The following is a 22,294-nucleotide window of genomic DNA, read 5'->3' on the forward strand; positions in this document are numbered from 1 at the left end:
CCTTTCCCATTCCATATGCTGTGAAAAATGAATCTAACTTATTATTTTTATTTATTTTATTTATTACATTTATATACCACCCAATAGCCGAAGCTCTCTGGGCGATTTACAAAGGTTAAAAACAGTAAACATTAAAAGTATACAAAATTTAAAACCATAACATAAAAAACAACAGTATAAAAACAACAGTATCCATTTAAAAACAACAGTTCTGGGGTTAGTTGGCTTTTTCGTGAAGGAACAATTAAGTTGTGAACGTAAGAACTAGGTTAATCTAACATCTAAATAGGAATATAGACCAAGATTGAAGCCAAAGCTTCTTGAGTTCATGCACAGCTCTGGAAAGAGAGTAAGGTCTAGCGAGCTATGGAGGAGAGCTAGAAAATCACATCTACAATCCTAGCTTTCTGCTGACTCACTGATGCCGCATGGGCCCACATCAGCATGTGCCACCCTGCTTCCTGAGCGGTGAGCACACCCACCACCTAGAAGGGTTAAAGTTCTTTGTCAACGAAGACTCAAACAGAGTCGCAACGCCATGAGGCCCATGACTTCCACGTTTTGCGTTCCGCTACTGCCAGACACAGCTAGCAGCTCCAACTCTTTTCGCAGATCCAGCCATCTGCAGTTCCTCCACACTCTTGGTCGTTCCAAAAACCTGAAGATTTCATCACGACACAGTCCTCCCCTTTGTTAAGATTGTTGGGCTCCCGTACGTACCAATTGCTGCAGATGGAAATGTAACAGAAGTAATAAATGGCAGAGTCCCTATTTCCACGCAGACTCTTTTTGACTCATGAGCAAGACCTTAGTCAAACGCTCCTTTATGCCCAGCAGTGAATGACGGCACCCCATGGGGTTAATGAAGCTAAAAAAACATGCCACGTTGTACTTTAGGATTTATCCTAGATCCAGATTGCGACTGCTGTGCTCTGGGAGGAGAGAATTAAACTTCTCCCACCACAGAGTTTCCCTGAAATCCCTCCTAGCAGGTGGGGAGGTAAAAAGAATGATTTTGATTGATTGATTTTAAATTGAGGAGAAAAACAGTGGTAAGGGTGAGATAGTCCTGGCCCCCGTCTTTACGGCAACACTTTGGCGCTGCAAGGCGCCTTGCTCCCGCACTTGCGTTCCTTCCAGGCATCTGCATGGGAAGGAACACAAGTGCGAACTTTCCCAGGTTTTAAAAGTAAACAAATTAAAATGGGTGGTGGGAGGAGAGGAACAGGGCCGTTCCTCCCCCCTTTTTATTTTATTTTATTGCCTGTATCTGCACAGCTGCGCAGATACAGATAATAAAATAAATAAATAAATAAAAACGGGGGGGGGGGGAGAGAAGGAACGAGGCAGCCAGAGGATGATGCAAGGAGCGAACCACCTCTCCTCCCTCTGGCTGCCCATTCCTCCAACCAACGATAAATGCTGTTCTGGTAATGGGAGCCAGAAGAATGGCGGGGGGAGGGGAGGGGAGGGGAGGGGGTAAGCCACCAGCAGCCAGGCTGCCTGGGCCTGCAAGGGAGGGGAGGAGGAGGGATGCCTCATGGAATGGGCTCCCCTGTCTGTGCCTGGGAGCAGCTGGGCAGTGACACCCATCCTTGCTGACCCCCCTGCCCCCAGAGCCAGGAATGGGGCTGGGGAGGGGGGTCTGCTCCTCCAGGAGGGAGAGGGCAGGGCGCCACCAGCCTCTTCGTGTGGCAGCGGCGTGCCTGGAATGGCCCATGAGGGAGTCTGCGCCCGGGGAAAGAGCAGTGATTGGAGCCCACACCCACGCCCACACCCACCATTTTTATTTTATTATCTGTATCTGCGCAGCTACAGATAATACAATTTTAAAAAGGAGGGAACACCCCATTTCCCTCCGTTTTGTTTTGTTTTGTTTTTGCTTCTCCAGAGGCGTGGGGCCACCCAAGGCAACCAATCAGGGGGCACCATAGGCTCCGCTGCCCAAAAAGTGGGGGTAAGTGTTCGACGTTTTTGGAGTGGGGTTTCCAGGGTTTGTACATGACGTGCCGCTACCGTCATGTAGATGACGTGCCGCTACTGTGAAGCCACCCCGGGGCAAACCCTTCGTGTAGACATGCCCCTGGTATGGATTCCCTGAGGCAAAATTCCTTAAACCCTGACAGGAGACAGTTGATAGCCAGTAATATTCTGGTGATGTATTTCAATAGGGGCTAGGATGGCCCAAGATGAGATTGGTGGTGTGCAGATATTATTCATCTTTCCTCTCTTCACTAAACCAGGGGAAGGAAAGAGTAAGGTCTCTGAGTTTGAGTTGGAACTGGTTCTAAAAAGGAGAGGTGACTTTGCTTTCTGCAGGAAATCCTATGGCAACCATGGACACAGGGCCGGATGCTGAGGCCCTACATTAAAAATAGAAAGGGTAATGAAAGAGGTACCACCCAGCTTTAGGGGATGCTTGTAGTTAAACAGATAGCCTTCCCTAAAGATGTGCATTAAAGGACTAATAAAGTAAGTTGTTTCGAACTTCTTTTTATGATTCTAGCCTGTGTTAATTGCCTCCAATACTAAATGCTGTGTTGCCACACTTTCTCTATATAAGGCAACTCTGCTGTAAATCACACCACAATTTCCAACTTATTTAAGCCAAAACTATTTCAATTATAATGCATCTTAGTTATCTCCAACATATTTAGAGACCTCTCATTATATGAGGCCCTAAACCATGGCTTACTTGGCTTGTTCCTAAATCTGGTATTGCATAGAAGCCTGGTGGGGGATAGGAATGCTGTGCTCAGCCAGTATACTGTATCTGTGTAAATTAACTGTACATCACAGAAACGTCGTAAATCTCCAGTGACCTCCTTCTCCGGAAACCAAACCCTGGGTAAGCTCTGAAAACCCTGAAACGCCTCACTGCTTGGAACTGAAATGTGCACTTCTCATGCCACTTTAGGTCCCTCAGACTTTTGTTTCCTGGCTATGAAATTCAACCCATAGCTTGGACCCATAATGCAACAAAGTGGATTCTCAGTTTGGGGATTATGTTATTAATTTGACAAGAGGGGTTTTCAGCCGGAGGGCTGCTACCAGACAAAATAAGTTGTGCAGCTATTCCATCTTTCCCTCCTTAATGAATTATTTTGTGGTAAGAAAAAAGGCAACGGAAGCGGTAGGAAAATGTGGGAGGCTTATGAGTGGAAGAGACGATGTCTGGGCCATGCAGGAGGCAGGGCAACGGCATGAAAAAAAGCCTCGCCTGGAAGCACCCCAGGGTATTTGTAAAAACGGTACAGAAGAAACAAGCCGATAGTACTAGACTTACGTATATGACACGGTATCGCCGCCCACCCAGACAAATGTGTTTTCTGCATGAATGTCATTGAGACCAATCCAGTAGTCTTTCCATTCTTTTTTTACTATTGAGGTGAGAAATTTCTGAAATACAAACCGCATGTAATTATTTGAGCTGAAATGTACCATACAGATGCAATGCCAAGGTTCCAGTTCCAGAGAAATGACTCCACCTCTGTGTAGAACATATGCTTTATAATCCCAGGCAGGCTGGCATCTCTCATGAAAATAGTTTAAACACATAGTACAACCGGCTCCAACCGTGTTCTCCAGATGCTACTCCCAGCAGACAGCCTTTGTGTGCTGCACACAAGTGCGTGTGTATGGGGAGGATGTGTGTGTGTGTGTATGTATGTATGTATAAAATGTGCATGCATACATATTTACACACACACACACATAAACCATTGTTCCCTCTAATAGCTAACTCACTGCTCCTATATTTACAGACATGGAAACAAAATAGGACTATCAAGAAACAAGAGGAAAGTAAAAGAAGTCCATGTACAAGGCAGGGCAGTATTAAAGTATTTTTTAAAAAACCTTTAAAAATATATCAAAATCTCCTCCACCCCAAAACAACACTAAGTTTTATTTATTTATTTATTTATCATATTTATACCCCGCTCCTCAGCCAAAAAAGGCTCTCGGAGCGGCTAAGTTTTGGTCATATACCATGTTTATCACCAGCCGTGGAATGTTGTGTGTCAGTTGGAAAAGAAAAATGGAAAACTGAGGGAAAGTTTTGAATCCCTAACTTCTAACAATCAGAGGAAGGCTGGCAGGAGGGAACCCTGAACAGGAGGCATTCCTATTGAGGATGAGGATATACTACAAGATTTTGTTACAGTTCCTCTTGAGTAGATATAAACCAATTCCCAACATTCCATCACACTGATTTGGTTAGGACATCATGATAACCCATGATGGGTTAAATAAGTCATAGTGGCTTATTTAACCCATCATGGGTTATCGTGTCATCTGTTGGGAGTTTTTTTTAACCCACGATGGCTTATTTGGCCAAAATAACCTGCTCTGATAACCCAAGGTCTCCAGAGTTGGTTATTTAGGCCTCCTTGAGGCCCAGTATTGGGCAAAAGGCGGGATACAAATCATCATCACCATCCCATTGTGGATTATCATGTTGTGTGGCTGTCACAGTGGGTTATTTTGGTCAGCTACAGAATACCATAGTAAGCGAGGCCCAAACTGTTGCCATCACTCTCTTCCATCCAGCAGACCTCTTTCCATGATCTGCCTAGCAACTGATTGTGCTCTCAGCCCAACCCCATCCTAGGGTGGATCTACACCTACAACCCTTTCGCAAGGGAGGAGGGGTGATTGCAAGTTTTGCCGCTTCCACGATTCACATTCATGGGGCACGCACCACTGATGTTTCCTGCAAGTAAAGGAGTCCCATCGCAGGAGAATGTGTGCCTCATTATGGTGGTTCCGAATGTGTATTGGGAGAAGGGGGCGAGACTAAGCAGATGAGTACGGGGCATGGATTATTATTTTAAGAAAAACAACTCGTGAGAGATGCGCAGCAGTGCAAATACACAGCAACACAAGGGGGGATAGGTACTGTGTTGAAAATGCGCTCCTGCGCAGATCTGTGTTTGTTAACAACAACAAAATCTTGGCGATGAAACATGCCGATGCCCATGCGCACACCTCTCACAGATAATTGGCTGTTCACTGATCCCACAACTCACGGTAAACAGCAACAACTTCGCAAAGGGGGGACGACACACCAGCCATGGACTTTGGGATTGTAGCGAAAGAGGGGCGAGGGGAAACGTGACAAAAGCAATCAGTGAAATCCCAGAATAACTGAGTGGTAGAGCCGAGAACACAGCAGGGTCAGCTGTGTGTCATGTGGGGACAACTTCGATATTATCCTGGAATAAATGGCTGGTGGAGACACACAGCAGTGCGCTCTGCAACCTGCCCAAGTGTCAAACACCATCTCAGTCAAGTGGCAGCAGCTGCACAGGTTTGTCATTTTGCCTTCTGTGCATCCTTGCTGGGGGATGCTGTGTATGAAGTTTTGTCCCGTTCCTGCAAACACCGAAAGAGTTATAGCCACCACCCCCATTTTTGGTGAAAAGATGATTTCAGTCGCGTCGCTTCGTCAGCGCGTAGGGCTTTCAATGGGCCTCATATGCATTCCACACAACACAATAACCCATGATGAGTTAAATAACCAACTCTGCAGACTGTGGGTTATCAGGGTGGAAAGAAATGCCACATTTCTTCAGAGATACAAAATGCACTTTTGAGGCCTTGCAAACTGCAATGTCCTCTACTGCCTTGAGGCAAGATGTGCTCAGCAAATGGTAAATAGATGCTCATTTCTTGCACAAAAGGCTGCCATTACCTGCTCTTCCGCGTCATTGATGGAAACCAAGCGGGCACCTTTCTCTTCACACCTGTTCTTGGCAAAAGACCAGTGCTGACTCATTTTTTGAAAAAAGTAGCATTGTCCTCTGTTCAGCACCCAGCCCTCTGGACATATTCGGCAAGCTGAGGCTAGAAAGTAATTGCAGAGATTTTAAAGCAACCAGATAATAAAGGACAGGAGCTTAGGTCAGTTTACAGTCATTAATAGTGATGTTGCCAAACTTGTATTTATTTCATCCATACTACAAATCTACACTGTTTGTACTTCCACGAGGTTGGGGAAAGCTGCTTTAGGGTGCAATCCTATGCACGTTTAGAGAGGAAAAAAGTCCTATAACTCCCAGCATTCCCCAGCCCACCATGCTGCCTGGAGAATGCTGGGAGTTGTAAGATATTTTCCCTCTCTAAACATGCATAGGATTCTGCCCTTAGTTACTCAAGGAAATAAAATAGTCTGTTTGTGCCACATACTGAAAATAATTTCACTTTTATTCTTTAGTTACCCTTTGCCAAAGAAATCAACCAATTTAAAAGTTTGGATCCAAAAATATACAGCAGGCAAAGCCCATCAGCTGCAGAACCAAGGGCCACTGGGATGCTATGCACACACACACAGCGCCTCCCAGGAAGAACGTCATGGCAAGGGGCAGACCAACCTAGCTCCAGACATCAGTCAGGGAATGAACAGCAGCAGGGAGCTTCTTTCGCCCTTCCCTTCCAGTAAGAATACTTTTAAGAACTTTGAAACCAAAACTGGTGCCTGAGTTTTGTTTGTTTCCTCCTCCTTCCCAAGCCCTTTTTCTTTCCTGCCATATCTTTTAGCTTGTAAGCCTGGCAGCAGGGACTGTCTTATTATTAATCTCTGTCAGCAGCTCTGGGAGCCTATTCTTTTTTCTTTTTTTTACTGAAGAGTGGGGTAAAAATGCTGTAACTCAATACATAAAATAGATGTATGAAGAATCAGGCATGTTAATGTGTATCCAGCCCTGTCCCAGGTGCACTTGGGTGATGTGTGCATGTGCTAAAATTTGGCCATAATTCAAATGCACAGACTGTAGGATACTTTTGTCCAAGTCTATTTTGCTGGGCTCATAAACCAGCTGCCTGATTCCAAACTGCAGCAGTGTCAGTTTGCCCTAGTTACTATCAAATGGGCTCAAGGACCAATGTGATCCTTCCAATTTACAGCTTCAGCTTTCCGCTGCACAGGACACATTAGCATGAGAGTGAGCCCCATCTCTGGAGGAATAAAACAGTTATGAGTCCAGGGGCAGAGCAAGTCTCATGTCTTACCATTAATCTTATATAATGCACCCTGTATCTTAAAAGCCTCTTCCCGGAAGTTTCCTACGTTCTTTTGCAGATCATGCAGTTCTTTGTAAGCTAGGAATAAAAATGGAGGAAGAAAAGTTAAATGGGAGGAGAACTCAGTCTGAAGCAATTAGTATACAATGCAGAGTTGACTCCCAAGCAATTCTCTTCTTTAAACAAGAGATTTACAGCACGTTGGTGACTGGTCACTCACGGAAGTTTGCGGATCATTTTGATGACATCATGAGCCTCTTGCACGTCTCTGGCTCATTCCCCTGGTTATTCCATTTAAAAAAACCACAACAACTTTGCCCCCGTCTTAACGGCAGCACCTTGGCGCTGGGACGCCTCAGGCTCCTGCACTCACGCTCCTTCCTGGCCTCTGCACCAGAAGGAGCGCGAGTGTGGAGTTGCTGCTGCCGAGCACTGGGAAGTGGGGAGGAATGGGGCAGCGAGAGGGGAAGGAAGACAGGGACACGAACCAGCTCTCCTCCCTCTGACCTCCCTTTCGCTGCCCAGTTCTTCCCCCTCCCCCGTGTTTCTTTTATCTATAGATGCAAGAGGGAGGTCAGAGGGAGGAGAGCCGGTTTGCGTCCTTGCCTTCCTCCTCCTCCTCTCGCTGCCCAGTTCCTCTCCCCGCCCCTTTTTTATCTATAGATGTGAATGAGCAGCCAGAGGGGGAGGAAGAGAGGGACGCGCGGCACCCAAACCTGCCCTCCTCCAGCCGATGGCGATCAATTAGCAGTCGCCATCGGCTGTGGCACGCCGCCGTGTTAAAAAAAGTCAGGGTAAGTGCCTGACTTTTTTGCGCTACAAAACACCCCCTTGATGGTGCTGTCTCATTCAAGTATATATGCAGGGAAATGTCCAATTACAGACCACATGGTCGACCCACTCCTCCCATGTAATTCAGCTCATTACAATTGCAGAAGAGAAGCAGGAAGCAAAGCGCCGGTAAGCAAATTGAGATTTCCCTTAAACCTAACTAACAATTTCCCATTTCACGTGGTAGCTCAAATAACTGAGATTTAACTCTCACTGAGTTGGTAAACCTGTACTTAAGCTGTACCACTTCAGGTTGCAGGTGGAAGTTCTCAGGATGGGAGGCTTCAGCATACCCCAAAAATAAAATCCCTGCACCCAGAAAAGTGCCAAGATAAGCTAGAACCCTTCTTCGTGACATCCAGATGTTGATGTGGAGGGAATGTGAGGATGGAGATGCCTCCCTGCCATCATGCAAGCAAACACCTGGATTCTGATGCTGTAGGGCATGGAGAACTGGACAGTTAAATGTTCAATTCATTGGGGCAGCAGGGAAGCATTACATTCAGTGAACACCATGTTTAATTGGTGGGGCAATGAACTAAGGACATACTTGTTTATATATTGAGGGTAATTTTGATTCTGGGATGAAACGGCAAAAAGAAATTTTAAAGAAAATATGAAAGGGGTGTATTGAAATTTAGAACTGAACTGATAGTAAATGTTTTTCTCATAGTTCCAACATAGCTGGAATCTGGAGAAGTTCCAGGTTTTAGTCAGGACTCAAGCTCTCTCCTTCTTAGTGGCCATGTCTCCTACTTTATGGAGGGCAGTCCTCTCTGTGAAGGGCTGTCCAGTCAAAGCCCAGTTTAAAGAGAAAGAACCATAAAAACGGAAAGCAGGGAGGGGCCATGAAGTTGCCAATCAACCCCGAGCATCAGGACAGCGGACTGAGCAGACGGGCACCCTGGTCACCTGGTTACATCCCTCTCCCACTATGGTGGGACATATTGTATTTCTATTCGGCTTATTGCTAAATTGGCATCTATCCATATTAATTTTGCATATGCACATTTCATGTAAATCTAAGTATCCACTTTTTTTTGGCAATGCATATTTGGCCTACCTCACTTCTCCCTCTTTCTCCAATCTAGACCTGCTAAGCCACCATGAAAGATTCTGGTAGACTTCCCTAAAATCATTTTAATAAACCCAAGTGTTGCCTTGAACTGGCTTTTCTTGGGACCCTGAAAAATCTTACAAGGCGGCCATTTTTTAAAAATTTGCATTTATTAAGTTGTAAGCTAATTTACACTTCCTTCATCGTCTCCAAAAAAGTGCCTACATTGAGCTTTTTTACGTTCTAACTAAAGACATTCTAAGGCTGCACTCCTATACACACTTATCTAAGAGTAAGTCCCATTTATCTCTATGGGGCTTACTTATGAGTAGGCATGTATAGAATTGTGCTGTAAGTGCAATACATTGATTTAGTTAAAGGCAGATAACTGATCAATGAAAATCACTTGACCTATCCACATTCCCTCAACTGTATGGCTGTCATCATCCCCCCTTTTTTGGAGTGGGGGGTGGGAGAACATATAAATGGCCACAAGAAGATGCCTGCCTTGCTGAAGATGGCCTAGGAATCAGTTCCATTGCCAGAAGCTGAGCCCCCATCATTGGCCAAAACACTCATTCACAAAAAGCTTCATCCCACCAGCCTTATATTGTGCTGTTGCAGTGAAATCTACGCAAAAGACTCAAATGACGCCGACATTATAGTCTGCTGTAACTGCGAAGGACTCGGATGACGTCGACTATGTCCTGCTGTGATTGCTGTTCTTCCCCCTTATAGTGAAATATTTTGGTGCAGGGAAAGTCTGGTTCTTCCGGGCATGCGAAAACACATCGATCAAATTTTAACATCTGGGCAAAGGCATGTTCAGAGGTGTGAGCAAAAAGAATCTTGCTATACCAACAGGGAGCAGGTAAGAGACCTTTAAGAAAGGAAACTCCATCAAAGTTGTCCTTCAGAAAGAGGGACAATTGAGAAGTATGGTGAATGGAGCTCAGGAATCTGCCTTGACATTTAGGGAAGGAATCAAAATTTTAATTTGGAGAGATCCAAGCTCTATAGGAAATCCTGCTCCTGAGTTTCCCTTCAAGCAGATCCATCTCCCTCCCTCCTCCACCTGTTCCCACTAGAAGCCAAGCTAGCAACGGCCTGCAAGGCGTACTTACCATCCTTCTTCAAAGTATTATGATCAGCCTCCAGCTTATGCAGACTGCCGTTTAGACTTGATCCTGGAAGGAAGCCAGACAGAAGAGCCACACTCCAATCAGTACTTATGGGGGAAAGTACCATTCAGTCCTCTATGCTTCCCTGAGCAGGAAGAAGAGCAAGGATAGTGCTGCAGAATCTCATTTCTTTCGCATGGGAAAGCATTGAGAAAGGAGGGTGGCTCTGTAATATTGGCTGTATTTACAATTATGTGAGCAGAGCAAATCTTTAACCATTATCATGCAATTGGCTTAACAAAAGATGGTCAACCAGTAGCTATAACAATACATAGTGAGAGCTGGGAGAAAATAAATACAAATTAGGTGCTGCTGAGAAGAGAGGGAAGGAACAAAGAGGAGCAGCAAGTCATAGCCATATACATACCATAGGCAGAGTGCTTGGAATTAAATGCCTGCAGCTGCTTCTCCATGTTGAAACCTGGAAGAGACAGAATTCAGTTAGCCAAGGAGACCATGGTTCAGAGTCCATTTGCTTTGAATGTTTTAAACTGTGTTTATGTATTTTATTGTTGTGGGCCACCTTGTGAGGGCTTCTGCCCTGAAAGGTAGCCAAGAAATGTTTTAAATAAATACATTTGTTGAGCAGTATGGCTATACTTATGGTTGAACAGGTCTTCTGAAGCGCCAAGAGCTGGCTTCCCTAAAGAGGGAAGGAGTTGTTGTATGGACGGCTGAACAATGGATTCACCTCATTATAATGTGTCAGATGGAGAATTTGGTACTTTGGGGAGTTAAAGAGATATACTTCTCTGAAAAGGTAATACATTCTGGGGCCATCTTACTTCAGGGCTGGCAGAGTTGTGTAGGCCCAGTCTAGGTAAGCTGAAGAAGCTGCCACCTCTAGGAATTTCCACATGAACTTCCTATTGGTGTGAGTCTGTTGTCCAACCACAGATATAGCTAGAAAGGTCCAGCTTCAAGAATCATCAAAGATAGGATCCTTCTTGGCTCATCAGCATATCCTTTTATAAACCGGGCTCATTTGTAGAAGAAGCGGGAGTGGTTTGGGGGAGTTTTCCATCTGTTCTTGTTTTATTAGGGTGACCATATGGAAAGAAGGATAGGATTCTTGTATCTTTAGCAGTTGTGATGGAGGGAATTTCATCAGGTGTCATTTGTATGCATGTAGCACCTGCCCTCTTTTGTATCTGGCCAAGACAGCAGGACTCTGCAGCTTTAACTGTTGTAATGAAGAAGGAATTTCACCAGGTGCTGCACATATACAAATGACACCTGATGAAATTCCTTCTTCATCACAACTGTTAAAGATACAGGAGCCCTGTCCTCCTTTTCATATGGTCACCCTAGTTTTATCGATTATTAGTATGAAGTCCAGCTCAATTGGCTGCTTCCAACTGGTTAACCAACCCTTAAGGTAACCTTTGGGGTATATATTGTCTAAGCAAAGCCAGTTATTTTGAACATTTTCTGAGGGAGTCTGCCAGGTTTCACAAAGAAATAAAAATACATTTTTCTTCCCTCTGACTCCCCATGCAAAAAATGCATTTGCTGTTGCTTGAAAAAACATACAGCAATAACTGATTGACGATGAGCAGGGAGTCAACACTTCCCACCCCAATTTCAAGCAGCTGTCATGAGCCAAATTATCTATGATTCAGCCCTTGTTTATATTGCGTAAGAATTCGTAGTTGCTTAATTTTTCTTGCTGCCTGAAATAAACATCCTCACAAATGGAGAAGCCCTCACAAATGTGCAAGGGGAGATGTCCACGTCCATCAGTGGTGGGGCACCTGCTTTGCATGCAGAAGGCCCCAGGTTCAATCCCCGACATCTCCAGGTAGGGTAAAGAACAAATCCTGTCTGAAACTCTGGAGAGCCTCTGCCAGTCAGTTTTGGCAATACTGGGCTAGATGGAGCAATGGTCTGACTCAGTATAAGACAAGTTCGTATGTTCCTAGTGACAGTGAGAATAATCCTACCAGGAAAGGCAGGTTGATGGCTCAGTATTAAACTGTCAGCCAATTCTTTCCTAGAGCCAAACTTAGATGTTATGCAATAAAGCAGACATCTCACCCCCAATGGTCCTTCACCTCCCACTCTGAAAGAAGGAACAGTGGGAAGGGATGATGTATCCATTTAAAATCTGCATTGTAAATCGTGTCCGCAACCCCATGGGAATGAAAAGTGACTTAGGAAGGATGAGTTGCAAGAAAAAATATATCAGTGAATAGGGCAAGGGTTAAGCACCTCTCACGCCACTGCTTCCTCAATCCAAAGATGTTTTTGGGGTGTTGGGGAGAGGGCCATTGTAGGTGACTGACTCACATTTGTGTGCAACATCTAATTCAGCCATATTTATGTACCTAAAAAGGTGTTTCTGGACATACACACACCCCGCCCCAAAATAAAAGTTACTATACAACCATCACTGCTCAACATTTTCACTGGTATCTGACTATCACAGTTTCATAATTGGGAGTTTGTCCATTTTATTCTTGACGAACACAATGACCTGGTTTGCACAACACGACAGTCCACTGTGAGCATCATTAGACGGGTAGCTTTTCGCATTTCCCTACCGTCGCTATGGCCTCCGACTGCTGTCCCACAATAGCAACAATCCCTTTACATGGGGAGAGAAAGAGGAAGCAGCAATGACCACGTGGCCCATTCAGGGGCCGTTTTTTAATTGCTCTGCTTTTCCTGCACACAGCAGGAAATGGCAGCACATTCCAATATATTTTGCAACGGAAAAGCAAGCTGAAGGAGCGGGAGATGCACGGGAGGCAGACAACGTCATCTAAAGGATGCGTGAACATCCATAAGTGGGCAGTAGTGAGCCTGCAATAAAACACTCATCTGATGATGCTCTGTATCATAATTTACCCAAGGGGAGTGTTGTGGAGTTATTTGAGGGTTGTTTAACCCTCAAACAAGCCCAACTTCTTGAGTTCAGTTGACCTGACAAAGCATGACACACATATACACTGCTGGGGGTTGAATATTCAAAATAGCTGCCTGCCCACACTGGAACCCACCATAATTTAAATAAGACACAATGGGCTGTAGTGATCACGCAAATCGACCCTCTGTGTATGAAATAAAGAACAGGGGGGGGGGGGGGCGGTCTGAAAAAACATCATTGTAGAAAGCAAAACCTGTGGTTTCAGACAGAGGTACTGAAATAAATATATTTTTGGAATTCCTTTACCCTCCCCCTCTCGTCCTCCAGCCATTCTCGCCCCATATATCTTTTATCAAGATTAACTGCTAGTAACCTAAGCCTATTGTTAATATTGGTCCTCCAGATGTGACAGATGTGTATTGGCCCTTTAAAAGCCAACTTGTAGGATAGAAACAAGACAGAAGAAATTAACAGTTTGAAACCACAGAGCTAAATCCTCACCATTTGTTCTCAGCGCAGTTTGGTTGCTACGCAGCTGTTCTAGTTCCTTGGCCATCTCAGAATCTGAAAGAACATAAAGTCTGATCACTGTTGAACTTGAATCACTTACAGGAGAAGTAGCCTTGATTTTTCACTTTGAGACACACCCAGCCTTACATAAGAATACAAGAAAGGCCATCCTGGATCAGACCAAAGGTCCATCTAATTCAGCACTCTGTTCACACAGTGGCGAACCAGCTGTCGACTAAGGACCCACAAGCAAGACATGGTGCAACAGCACCCTCCTGCCCATGTTCCCCAGCAACTGGTGCACACAGGCTTACTGCCTCGGATACTGGAGGTAGCACATAGCCATCAGGACTAGTAGCCATTGATAGCCTTCTTCTCCTGGAATTTATCCAGCCCCCTATTGGACAATCTGAGGTGGTTGCTGCCTCAAACTGGTGCTACGAAGCAGACGTTTACTATGGAGTTGCATCTATATGCCCAACACATTTTGAATGATTGTTATCTTCGGGAACAAGCCAATCTTATGTAGTCTTATTTCACTGTCTTATACAAAGATTATTGTGGTGAAGAGATACAAATATTGAGCACATTTGAGATCATAATAAACTTCCATTTCCTAGTACCAGTTTATGGCCTTCCTTCCTTCCTTTTTGTTTACTTCCTATTGGCCAGTCCTTCAGCTGTAGCAGCACACACAGGGAACTTGACTTCTTCTCAGTACCACCAAGATGAAAGCCCTGCTGCTGCTCCAGGACAGTGAGAGATAAAGGACAGATGAATGGGGCTGATGTTCAGGCAGCAAGCAACCAATTTGGATGGCTTTAAAAGGGGGTTGGATAAATTCCTGGAGGGGAAGGCTATCAATGGCTCCAAGCCCTGATGGTTGTGTGCTATCTCCATTATTCGAGGCAGTAAGCCTGGGTGCACCAGTTGCTGGGGAACATGGGGGGGGGGGCGCTGTTGCCCATGTCCTGCTTTGTTGGTCCCTGGGCAACGACTGGTTGGCCACTGTGTGAACAGAGTGTTGGAATAGATGGACCCTTGGTCTGATCCAGCATGGCACTTCTTCTGTTGTTAAGGACTGGGCATTGGAGATCAGTGGCAGCAAGTAGAAGTTGGAAGTTGAAGATGAGCAGCAGCACTCCTACGGATCATTTTATGGGGATCACTGAGATTGAGATTAAAGAACAAATCAGATGGCCTCAGTAGTGCGTGGCTGGCTAATGCAGCTCTGGAAACAAGTGAGGATGAATGGCCACCAAGACCAAAAGTTCTATGCTTCAAGTAAGGGTCTCCGGTTTATAGCCTTGAACTACCTAAGGCTGGCCATGCTTAAGTATTAATTACAGAAGAAAGAACACCCAGAGCTACATTGGGACGCTGGCTCCAATCGCCCACGCTATTCCCCCATATTGCCAATTGGGCCATTGGCATCGGGAGGCACAAAGAAGAGAGTCAATCCTCTCCCATTCACCACATCCAGTTATATTGGGTCAGGGTGGGAAACCTGTGGGACTCCAATTCCCATCAGCCCCAGCCAACATGGCCAATGGTCATAGGTGATAGGGGTTGTAGTCCAATATCTGGAGAGCTGCAAGTTCCCCACGTATGCATGGATAGGGGTGCAAGAAGTGTGACCCCACAAGCTTTTTGAGGTGCCCCCCAGACCCTCAACCACCACTGCCAAACAATGTTTTATAAGGAGTAGCAATGAGGCAGCTGTTTGCCTTAAGAGTTCCTGTTACCTCCTCTACCCCCACCCCAGCACACTTCTCTTAAGCAGGCTTCAGAACGTGTTCAGATATATCAGTGAAGAAGAAGGTTTGGCATACATCAAAGTGCGTACCAGTTTTCAGTCAAAGTAATTCAAAAGTAGAGTTTTTAAAACTGGTGATTTCTGGGAAAGTGTTTCTGGGAAAATCTGATTTAGTTTTTAACAAATAAAAAAAAAAATCATTAGGATACCATGTTTGGGATTTTAGTTATTGCAAAGTGTAGGTTTTGGTCTCAAAAATCTTTTTAAAAGTAAATTAAACAGGGCATAGTGTGGTTCTAAAATTAAACCAAACATCTTTTGACAAACCAAACATTAAATAATTCTACAATATCCAAATGCTCCAGATTCAAACTGTCCACTCCCACCCTTCCCCCATCTCCCGCCTCCCAGGCCACGTCTGCTTTTTCAGAATAGACGTAAATGAAAGGGTGCTGGACTCCAGAATCCGTACATTTCGAAAGCATAACAGCGAAGATTATGATCCACAGCAGAAATGAGACGCCATTCACAATGTAAAGGATGGACATGGATGTTCCCTCTGAACCACATCTGCAATGCTGCAACAGGAAACCACCTGGGAACAACAAAAACACACCACGTGAACGATGATGGTGATGATGATGGTGATGATGATGATGATGATGGAGTTAGACGAAGTGGTGGGAAGTGAAAATCCCCAGGGATGAAACTAGGATGAATCACAATTACTCTTCAGGCTATAAACTGATTATAATGGAACTGTGAGAGAAGGGATCATCCACCTCATTCCATATGCCAACTAGAATTACATTAATTCTGGCAGAACGTGTGAGCTGGTGTCCATCTCTGTAACCCAGGCACAGAACCTCTTTTACCCCAAGAGCTCAATTCCATTTTGGAGACGCTCTCAAGAGCCACGTCCCAGCAGTAAGCAGGGAAAACCCAAAAGGAGTGGAGCCGAAGGCAGGGGTTGGAACCAAAGATGTACCAGCAGATTTCAGCTTCAAGCTCTTACTGTCAGTAACTGAGCCTTAGGAGAGGAAGTTCTGCCTTTCAGAATGGGTTAAAAAAACTGCACAAATGCTGGGAAACCAACCAAATGATTGGCAGCTGGAGGAAAGGGGGTGTGGCCTTCTGGGGAGCCCCAGAGGGCTGGATTCAGCCCCCAGGCCTGGCGTTCGACACCCTTGCTCTGTAATGGCAAAAAGCACTAAGGCACTAGGGCCATGCGTTGATTCAGGAACAAACCCTGAATCTGAATTGAATGGGGGTGATGCAGACCTCCCTAAAACAGATCTGAATTGAATTGGAGGAGGTCCGAATCGACCTGAGGGGGAAGGCAGGGCAGTTCTCTGCTCAACTGCTCAACCGTGAAGGGGGAGGAAGAGAGAGTGCCCAAACACCCCGTGGAGAGGGCGAGCAAGGCCCCTGCCGTCCGTGCCCGGAACTGGGTCCAATTCAACTCTATGACTCTTAATCCTGAGTAGCCACGTCTAGGTTTCCTGACCAGAACAATGTTGGCTTCCCCTTGCCATGCCAACACTGACCACAATCTTCTCCAAAAACTAATTGTAATATTTTCCCTTCACTTATATTGTTTAATACAATCTTAGGGGGAAGCACAGTGTCTTGTTTTACAGTAATTGTGCAGTTTCAGGCAACTATACTATTGTATCTGCACAGAAATAAAATATATATAAAAAAAATTAAATATAAAAAAATATTTTTAAAAATATAAAAAATTATCTGCAGGGGAAAGGAGAACATAGGGGGGGGGCCGAGAGATTTCACTGGCACAGTAGTGATACACAGCAAAAGATACATGAGCTGAAATAGCACCACAATGCAGACGTGAAAGTGCCCAGGGCTCGACTCGCTAAGGAAATGGAGGGGGAAACCGCAGACTCGAAGCGGGGCGGGGGGAGTAAGTGTGATGGGGCCTGTACTCAGCATGTACATCAGAGACACTCCTATCCAATTAGATCATAGTTCCTGTCCACACCCCTTCTGGAAGTCGCCCTGTAAAAATAGCATGATTTTGAAATTGCTTGGCCTTGGTGACTCAAGCACTGTCCGCCTTTTTCCACCCACAGAACCCAAATTTCGTCTGTAAGATGCTCTGTGGGATCAAGTTCTGTCCGTATCTCTTTCTGAGTGTACCAGCCTTACTCATTCTGGTGCCCATCAGATCTGTTGGACTACAACTCTCCTTATCCCTAGCTGGGGCGGCTGGGAATGATAGGGCTTGTAGCCAAAGAGCGCCAGTTTGGGGAAGGCTGAGCTATGCCTTTAATTGGAGCTTTTGGGAGTGCCTGGTGCATTAGAATTGGTCTTCCCCACTTACTTAACCTCTAGGGTGACCATATGGGAAAGGAGGATAGGGCTCCTGTATCTTTAACGTTTATATTGAAAAGGAAATTTCAGCAAGTGTCATTTGTATGCATGCAGCACTTGGTGAAATTCCCTCTTCATCACAACAGTTAAAACAGTTATAGGGTGACTATATGTTAACAAAACAAACTTAACCACCACGGTTTAAGGTGTGTTCTGAATAGGCCATTGTACTTTTTCCTCATAGGGGAGTTACTTTAGTCCCTTGATCATTTTAGTTCCCCTTTCCTGCACTTTTTCGACTCTACAATATCCATTTTCAGATGAGGTGTCCAGAACTATGCACAGTATCCCAAGTGTGGTTGCACCATAGATTTGTATAAGACGATACTTATAAGATCATGCCTAAAATTCTCAGCAGCACTCTCAACGAACTACAATTCCTAGGATTCTTTTGGAGAAAGCATGACAGCTAAACTGGTATTGAACTGATATGAATTCATGAGGTGCTAGATTACCCAGCCCCAACCTTCTCTCTTTCCCAATGTGCAACATGCGTCACATTCAGCACCCTTCTGAATCTTGCTGAACCCAGCAAAAGAGGTTGCTGCCTTCTGGCATTTCATCCTAGGCTGATGAAAGCAGGAAGCCGTGATGTCCCTGATGTGACCCATCTATCCCTAGGAGCAATACCACAAACGGAAGGAAAGAGCAGTTCATGCAGTGGAAGGAACCTGTTGTTCCCTGAGCTATTGAGCAACAAAGTGCCATCTGGCCTCAACCACAAGATGGACATAAGGAAGCCACTATAGATAGGGTGACCATGTAGAAAGGAGGACAGGGCTCCTCCATCTTTAACAGTTGTATAGAAAAGGGAACTTCAGCAGGTGTCATTATATGTATGCAGCACCTGGTGAAGTTCTCTCTTCATCACAACAGTTAAAGCTGCAGGAGCCCTGCCCTCTTTTGGAACTGGTCACTCTAATATAGCTCCTGCAGCTTTAACTGTTGTGATAGACCAGGGTCAAGAAAATTCCATTTGGCCCAGTATTGCCTACTATGACTGGCAGAAGCATTCTAGGGTCTAGGACAGCCTTCCCTATCCTGACGTAGCCAGCGTGGCCTATGGTCAGGAGTGCCCTGCATAGCTCTTTCCTCTTTCCTGTGTCCAAGGTTGGCTCTAATAATAGGCAGGGTGAGGTGACCTGTCCAAGGTGACACCACTGAAGGACACCCAAAAGGTCAACGATTTAACATCTTGTGATAACTTCCCCCATCATGGGGCACTTCTTGGATTTTTCCCCTCAGGTGTCAAAATGTTTTGGGCCGTCTCTGCCCACAGCAAAGAGATGCAGAAAAAAGTTCTGTAGAATCTGTAAATAATTTCATTTGTTTGCTTAAGTTCCACAATTTCTACAAGTCATAAACTTCTTCAGGCAGACTTCGGGCTAGATTCCCTACCAACAGCCTTTTTACTTCATTGTCTTCCTTTATGCTGCTTATCATTTCACCCTGACACCTTTGTTTAGTCCTGTGTGTTAAATGATAATCAGAACCAATACCATGCTCATTCCTGGCCCAATGGGCATGCAGAATTAGGCCCTGTTCACTCCAACATAGTCAGGCTTCATGAGGAAATTGCAAGGACTGGAGGTAGTGGAAACCTAATTGTTAAAAGGCGGAGAGTTGGCCCCATAGATAGAGCGGTAGAACCTACTCCAAGGGTGGGCAGCTTGGGTGGATCTGGGCAACATTTTCACCACTCCCTGGACCTCCCCCTCCCTACAAGTTGCACTCCACAAGGCACTGTGGAGTCTTTGGGCCCCCAAGGTAGGGATGGGGAATTGGTGGCTGGTCATCGAAATTTGGCAACAAACCACAACAGACCATTGAAAGTGTAAAACAGCTTGTTTTCAAGTGAAATTTGACAGTTTTCGCACACTGTACCACTAAAATTATGGGTGTGGTTTTTTTCTTCCTCCACCATAGCCATATCCAGCAGTGTGGTGTCAGGGCATCAGGGGCCACACTGGGGGGTTGGGGGGGCATGTGGCCTTCCCCTGCCCTATTCCAATCATAGGCAACAGCATGGCAGAAGCAGTGAAAAAGAAGAAGGTAACAATGACGCAGAAGAGCAGATGTGATTGCATGCAATGGAGTCAGGAGGAGCAAGAATGGGAATAAGGAGGAATGGGAGATTTAAGGCTTCTTTGCACCAGGCTTTTATTCCACATGTGTAAAGGAGCCAATGAATAAATGAATGAAATCTTCATTGCTAAAAGTGATAAGCCATCACAATTTAATATAATTAGAAAGATAGAATACAAGTAAGACAATGAGCTAATATAAACACAATAACAATAGTGAGTTTAAAATAAAATAAAAATGGTAAACAAAAATACAAGAATATAAAAATGGAGAATCACATTAACATAATTTAAGAGCTTCCCTATAGGTAGTAGACCAACATAGATAAAGAAGGACAAGATTTTATCTCGGAGCGAGATGAGTTCTCCACAGATACCAATTCAACTAGTATCCTTAATATGGATAGTCAAGCTAAGCTCCCTATTCAAGAACCTCTGGATATAAAGAAGTCAATTGCTGAAAAGTATATATATCCAGTAATTAAAGAACTGGAGTCAATTAAGCAATTTTTATCAGAGCGCTATGGCTTACTGGTTACATTGGCTCAAATTTGCAAAAGTGATGGGCCGTTAAAACCTCTACGAAAAGTAAAAGTATGACTAAATCTTATTTGAAAATGAATTTTTGAAAAGTATTTGCATTACTAGAGGAACCAGCAAAGAAGTCACCAAAAGTATTACACCAGAAATGCAAGAATCAAGAGGTAAAGGAGCCAATCTTAATCCCGCAAAGAATCTGGAAGCAGACGCCGCAGTAAAAGCATGAGATAAAACTCTGGTGTACAGAAGCCCTTAGGCTGCAATCCTATGAACACAACCTGGGAGTAAGCCCCACAGAATTCAAACAGGTCTTACTTCTGAGTAGAATGCATAGGATTGCACTATTAGTTATTTTAGCTGCGGCATTCTCATTCTCACTTGGATGCTCATGGCTGTCACATAGCACTAGTGCTCGCAACTGGCCATGTTTATCCTTTTCAGCGCAATCCTAGAGCTGCCTACTCAGAACTAAGTCCCAGGGTGTTCAATAGGGCTTATTCCTTGGTAAGTGGGCAGGACTACAATCTTAACATTACTAAAACTTGTTCCACAGTTACATCAAATTTAGGGTGACCATATGAAAAGGAGGACAGGGCTCCTGTATCTTTAACAGTTGCATAGAAAAAGAAATTTCAGCAGGTGTCATTTGTATATATGGGGAACCTGGTGAAATTTCCTCTTCATCACAACAGTTAAAGCTGCAAGTGCCCTGCCCTCTTTTAAATCTGGTCACTCTAGTATAGCTCCTGCACCTTTAACTGTTGTAATGAAGAGGGAGTTTCACCAGGTTCTCCATATATACAAATGACACCTGCTGAAATTCCCTTTTCTATGCAACAGTTAAAGATACAGGAGCCCTGTCCTCCTTTTCATAGGGTCACCCTAATCAAACTTCTTCTCTTATAGAAACCAGCAATCACTTCCACTCACTCTCACTCTTTCCTGAAAGAGCAGGATCCTGCGTCCCATGGGAGCTCATCCTGCACTCCTCAGAAACAACCTTCCAGTTGGCGCTGATCAGGCAGTAAAAGAGGACAAATCAACCCCCTTTTTCCAGAAGCCCGGGCAGGCACCTGATGCCCTCCAGATGTTTTAGGCTTTAAGTCCCATCAGCCCCAGCCAACATGACCTATGGACAGGAGTACGGGAACTGTAGTCCAAAAGATCTGGAGGGCTCCAAGTTGGGGAAGACTGAACTAGGGTGGGGGTGATCGTTCCTGGATCCAGCCTGGAGCTGGCCATTACCTGCTCTTTTTGGTATCATGACTTCTTTGTTCACAGTGTCCTCAGCTTCTTCGCACGGCCTGTAGATCCCTCCCTGTGGCATCCTAGCCAGTGTCTGTGAGCCTCTGCTCTCAGTTACTTGAATATCTTCTGAAGATCATGGGACCTTTTCTCAGAAAAGGAAATACGCACATGCAGGCAGCCTTCCTCTTTTTAGTCCAGAGAAAGTCCTCCTCTTGTGGCCATCGCTTCCCCACAAAAGTTCTTGGAAATCTTCCTCTGAGAAGCTCTGCATGCATCCAGTGCACTGATTTACAGGACCATCTCTGAGCAGAAACTCAGTGTTCAGCCCGCTCTGAAGTGGCATTTAGCATCATCCAGAACACGACAACACCCTTGTGGATCAGAACATGCCAGCAGCCAGCATTCCCTCAGGATGGGGGTGCTAAGGTGTGAGACCAGTGCTTGCTGCTGGTTTGGACAACCACAAACCACGACCAGATGTTGACTGTGGCAATCCCTAGGCTGATCTCCCTCAGTCCAAAACACTTTAGCACCACGTGTTGCAGGGAAGGTGGGGTGGTGGGATACCAACCGGTGTGCTTCCCATGTCACAGTGACTCCAAGCCCCCTGCAATAACAGGAGAGGTGTTCACTTCTCATGCACTGGCCCCGCATCCCCCCAAAACCACGGGCTTTCACTCCTGCGGGGTTGTGTCCTGTTAACCCCATGTAAAGGAGTGAGTGCAGGGTTTATATGAATAATGGGAGTGGGGAGCCACCACTACTTCCACCATCACTGCCGTCCCTCCCTGGATTTTTTCA

The 22,294-nt window shown here is 45.1% G+C and overlaps 1 protein-coding gene across 1 annotated transcript; it reads right to left on the bottom strand.

Annotated features, from left to right (window-relative positions):
* Nucleotides 1-219: 219 nt before the first annotated feature.
* On the bottom strand, nt 220-21,619 carry LOC134394777 (low affinity immunoglobulin epsilon Fc receptor-like). Its single transcript, XM_063120498.1, has 9 exons — nt 21,491-21,619; nt 15,700-15,822; nt 13,463-13,525; nt 10,460-10,513; nt 10,036-10,098; nt 7,012-7,101; nt 5,696-5,847; nt 3,287-3,399; nt 220-726 (listed from the first exon to the last, which is right to left on the bottom strand). The coding sequence occupies exons 1-9, from the start codon at nt 21,570-21,572 to the stop codon at nt 588-590; spliced, it is 879 nt and encodes a 292-aa protein (XP_062976568.1). The 5' UTR covers nt 21,573-21,619; the 3' UTR covers nt 220-587.
* Between the last annotated feature and the right edge of the window lie 675 nt (nt 21,620-22,294).

The sequence above is a fragment of the Elgaria multicarinata genome, chromosome 3, assembly GCF_023053635.1.
Source record: "Elgaria multicarinata webbii isolate HBS135686 ecotype San Diego chromosome 3, rElgMul1.1.pri, whole genome shotgun sequence".
Lineage (NCBI taxonomy): Eukaryota > Metazoa > Chordata > Lepidosauria > Squamata > Anguidae > Elgaria > Elgaria multicarinata.

Coding starts and splice junctions, on each gene's coding strand:
- LOC134394777 (XM_063120498.1), bottom strand. CDS start 21,572: ATGCCACAGGGAGGGATCTACAGGCCGTGCGAAGAAGCTGAGGACACT. Junction 13,526..15,699: donor CGCTGTTATGCTTTCGAAAT/GTACGGATTCTG, acceptor ATGTTCTTTCAG/ATTCTGAGATGGCCAAGGAA. Junction 10,514..13,462: donor AACTGCGCTGAGAACAAATG/GTGAGGATTTAG, acceptor TGTCTCTTCCAG/GTTTCAACATGGAGAAGCAG.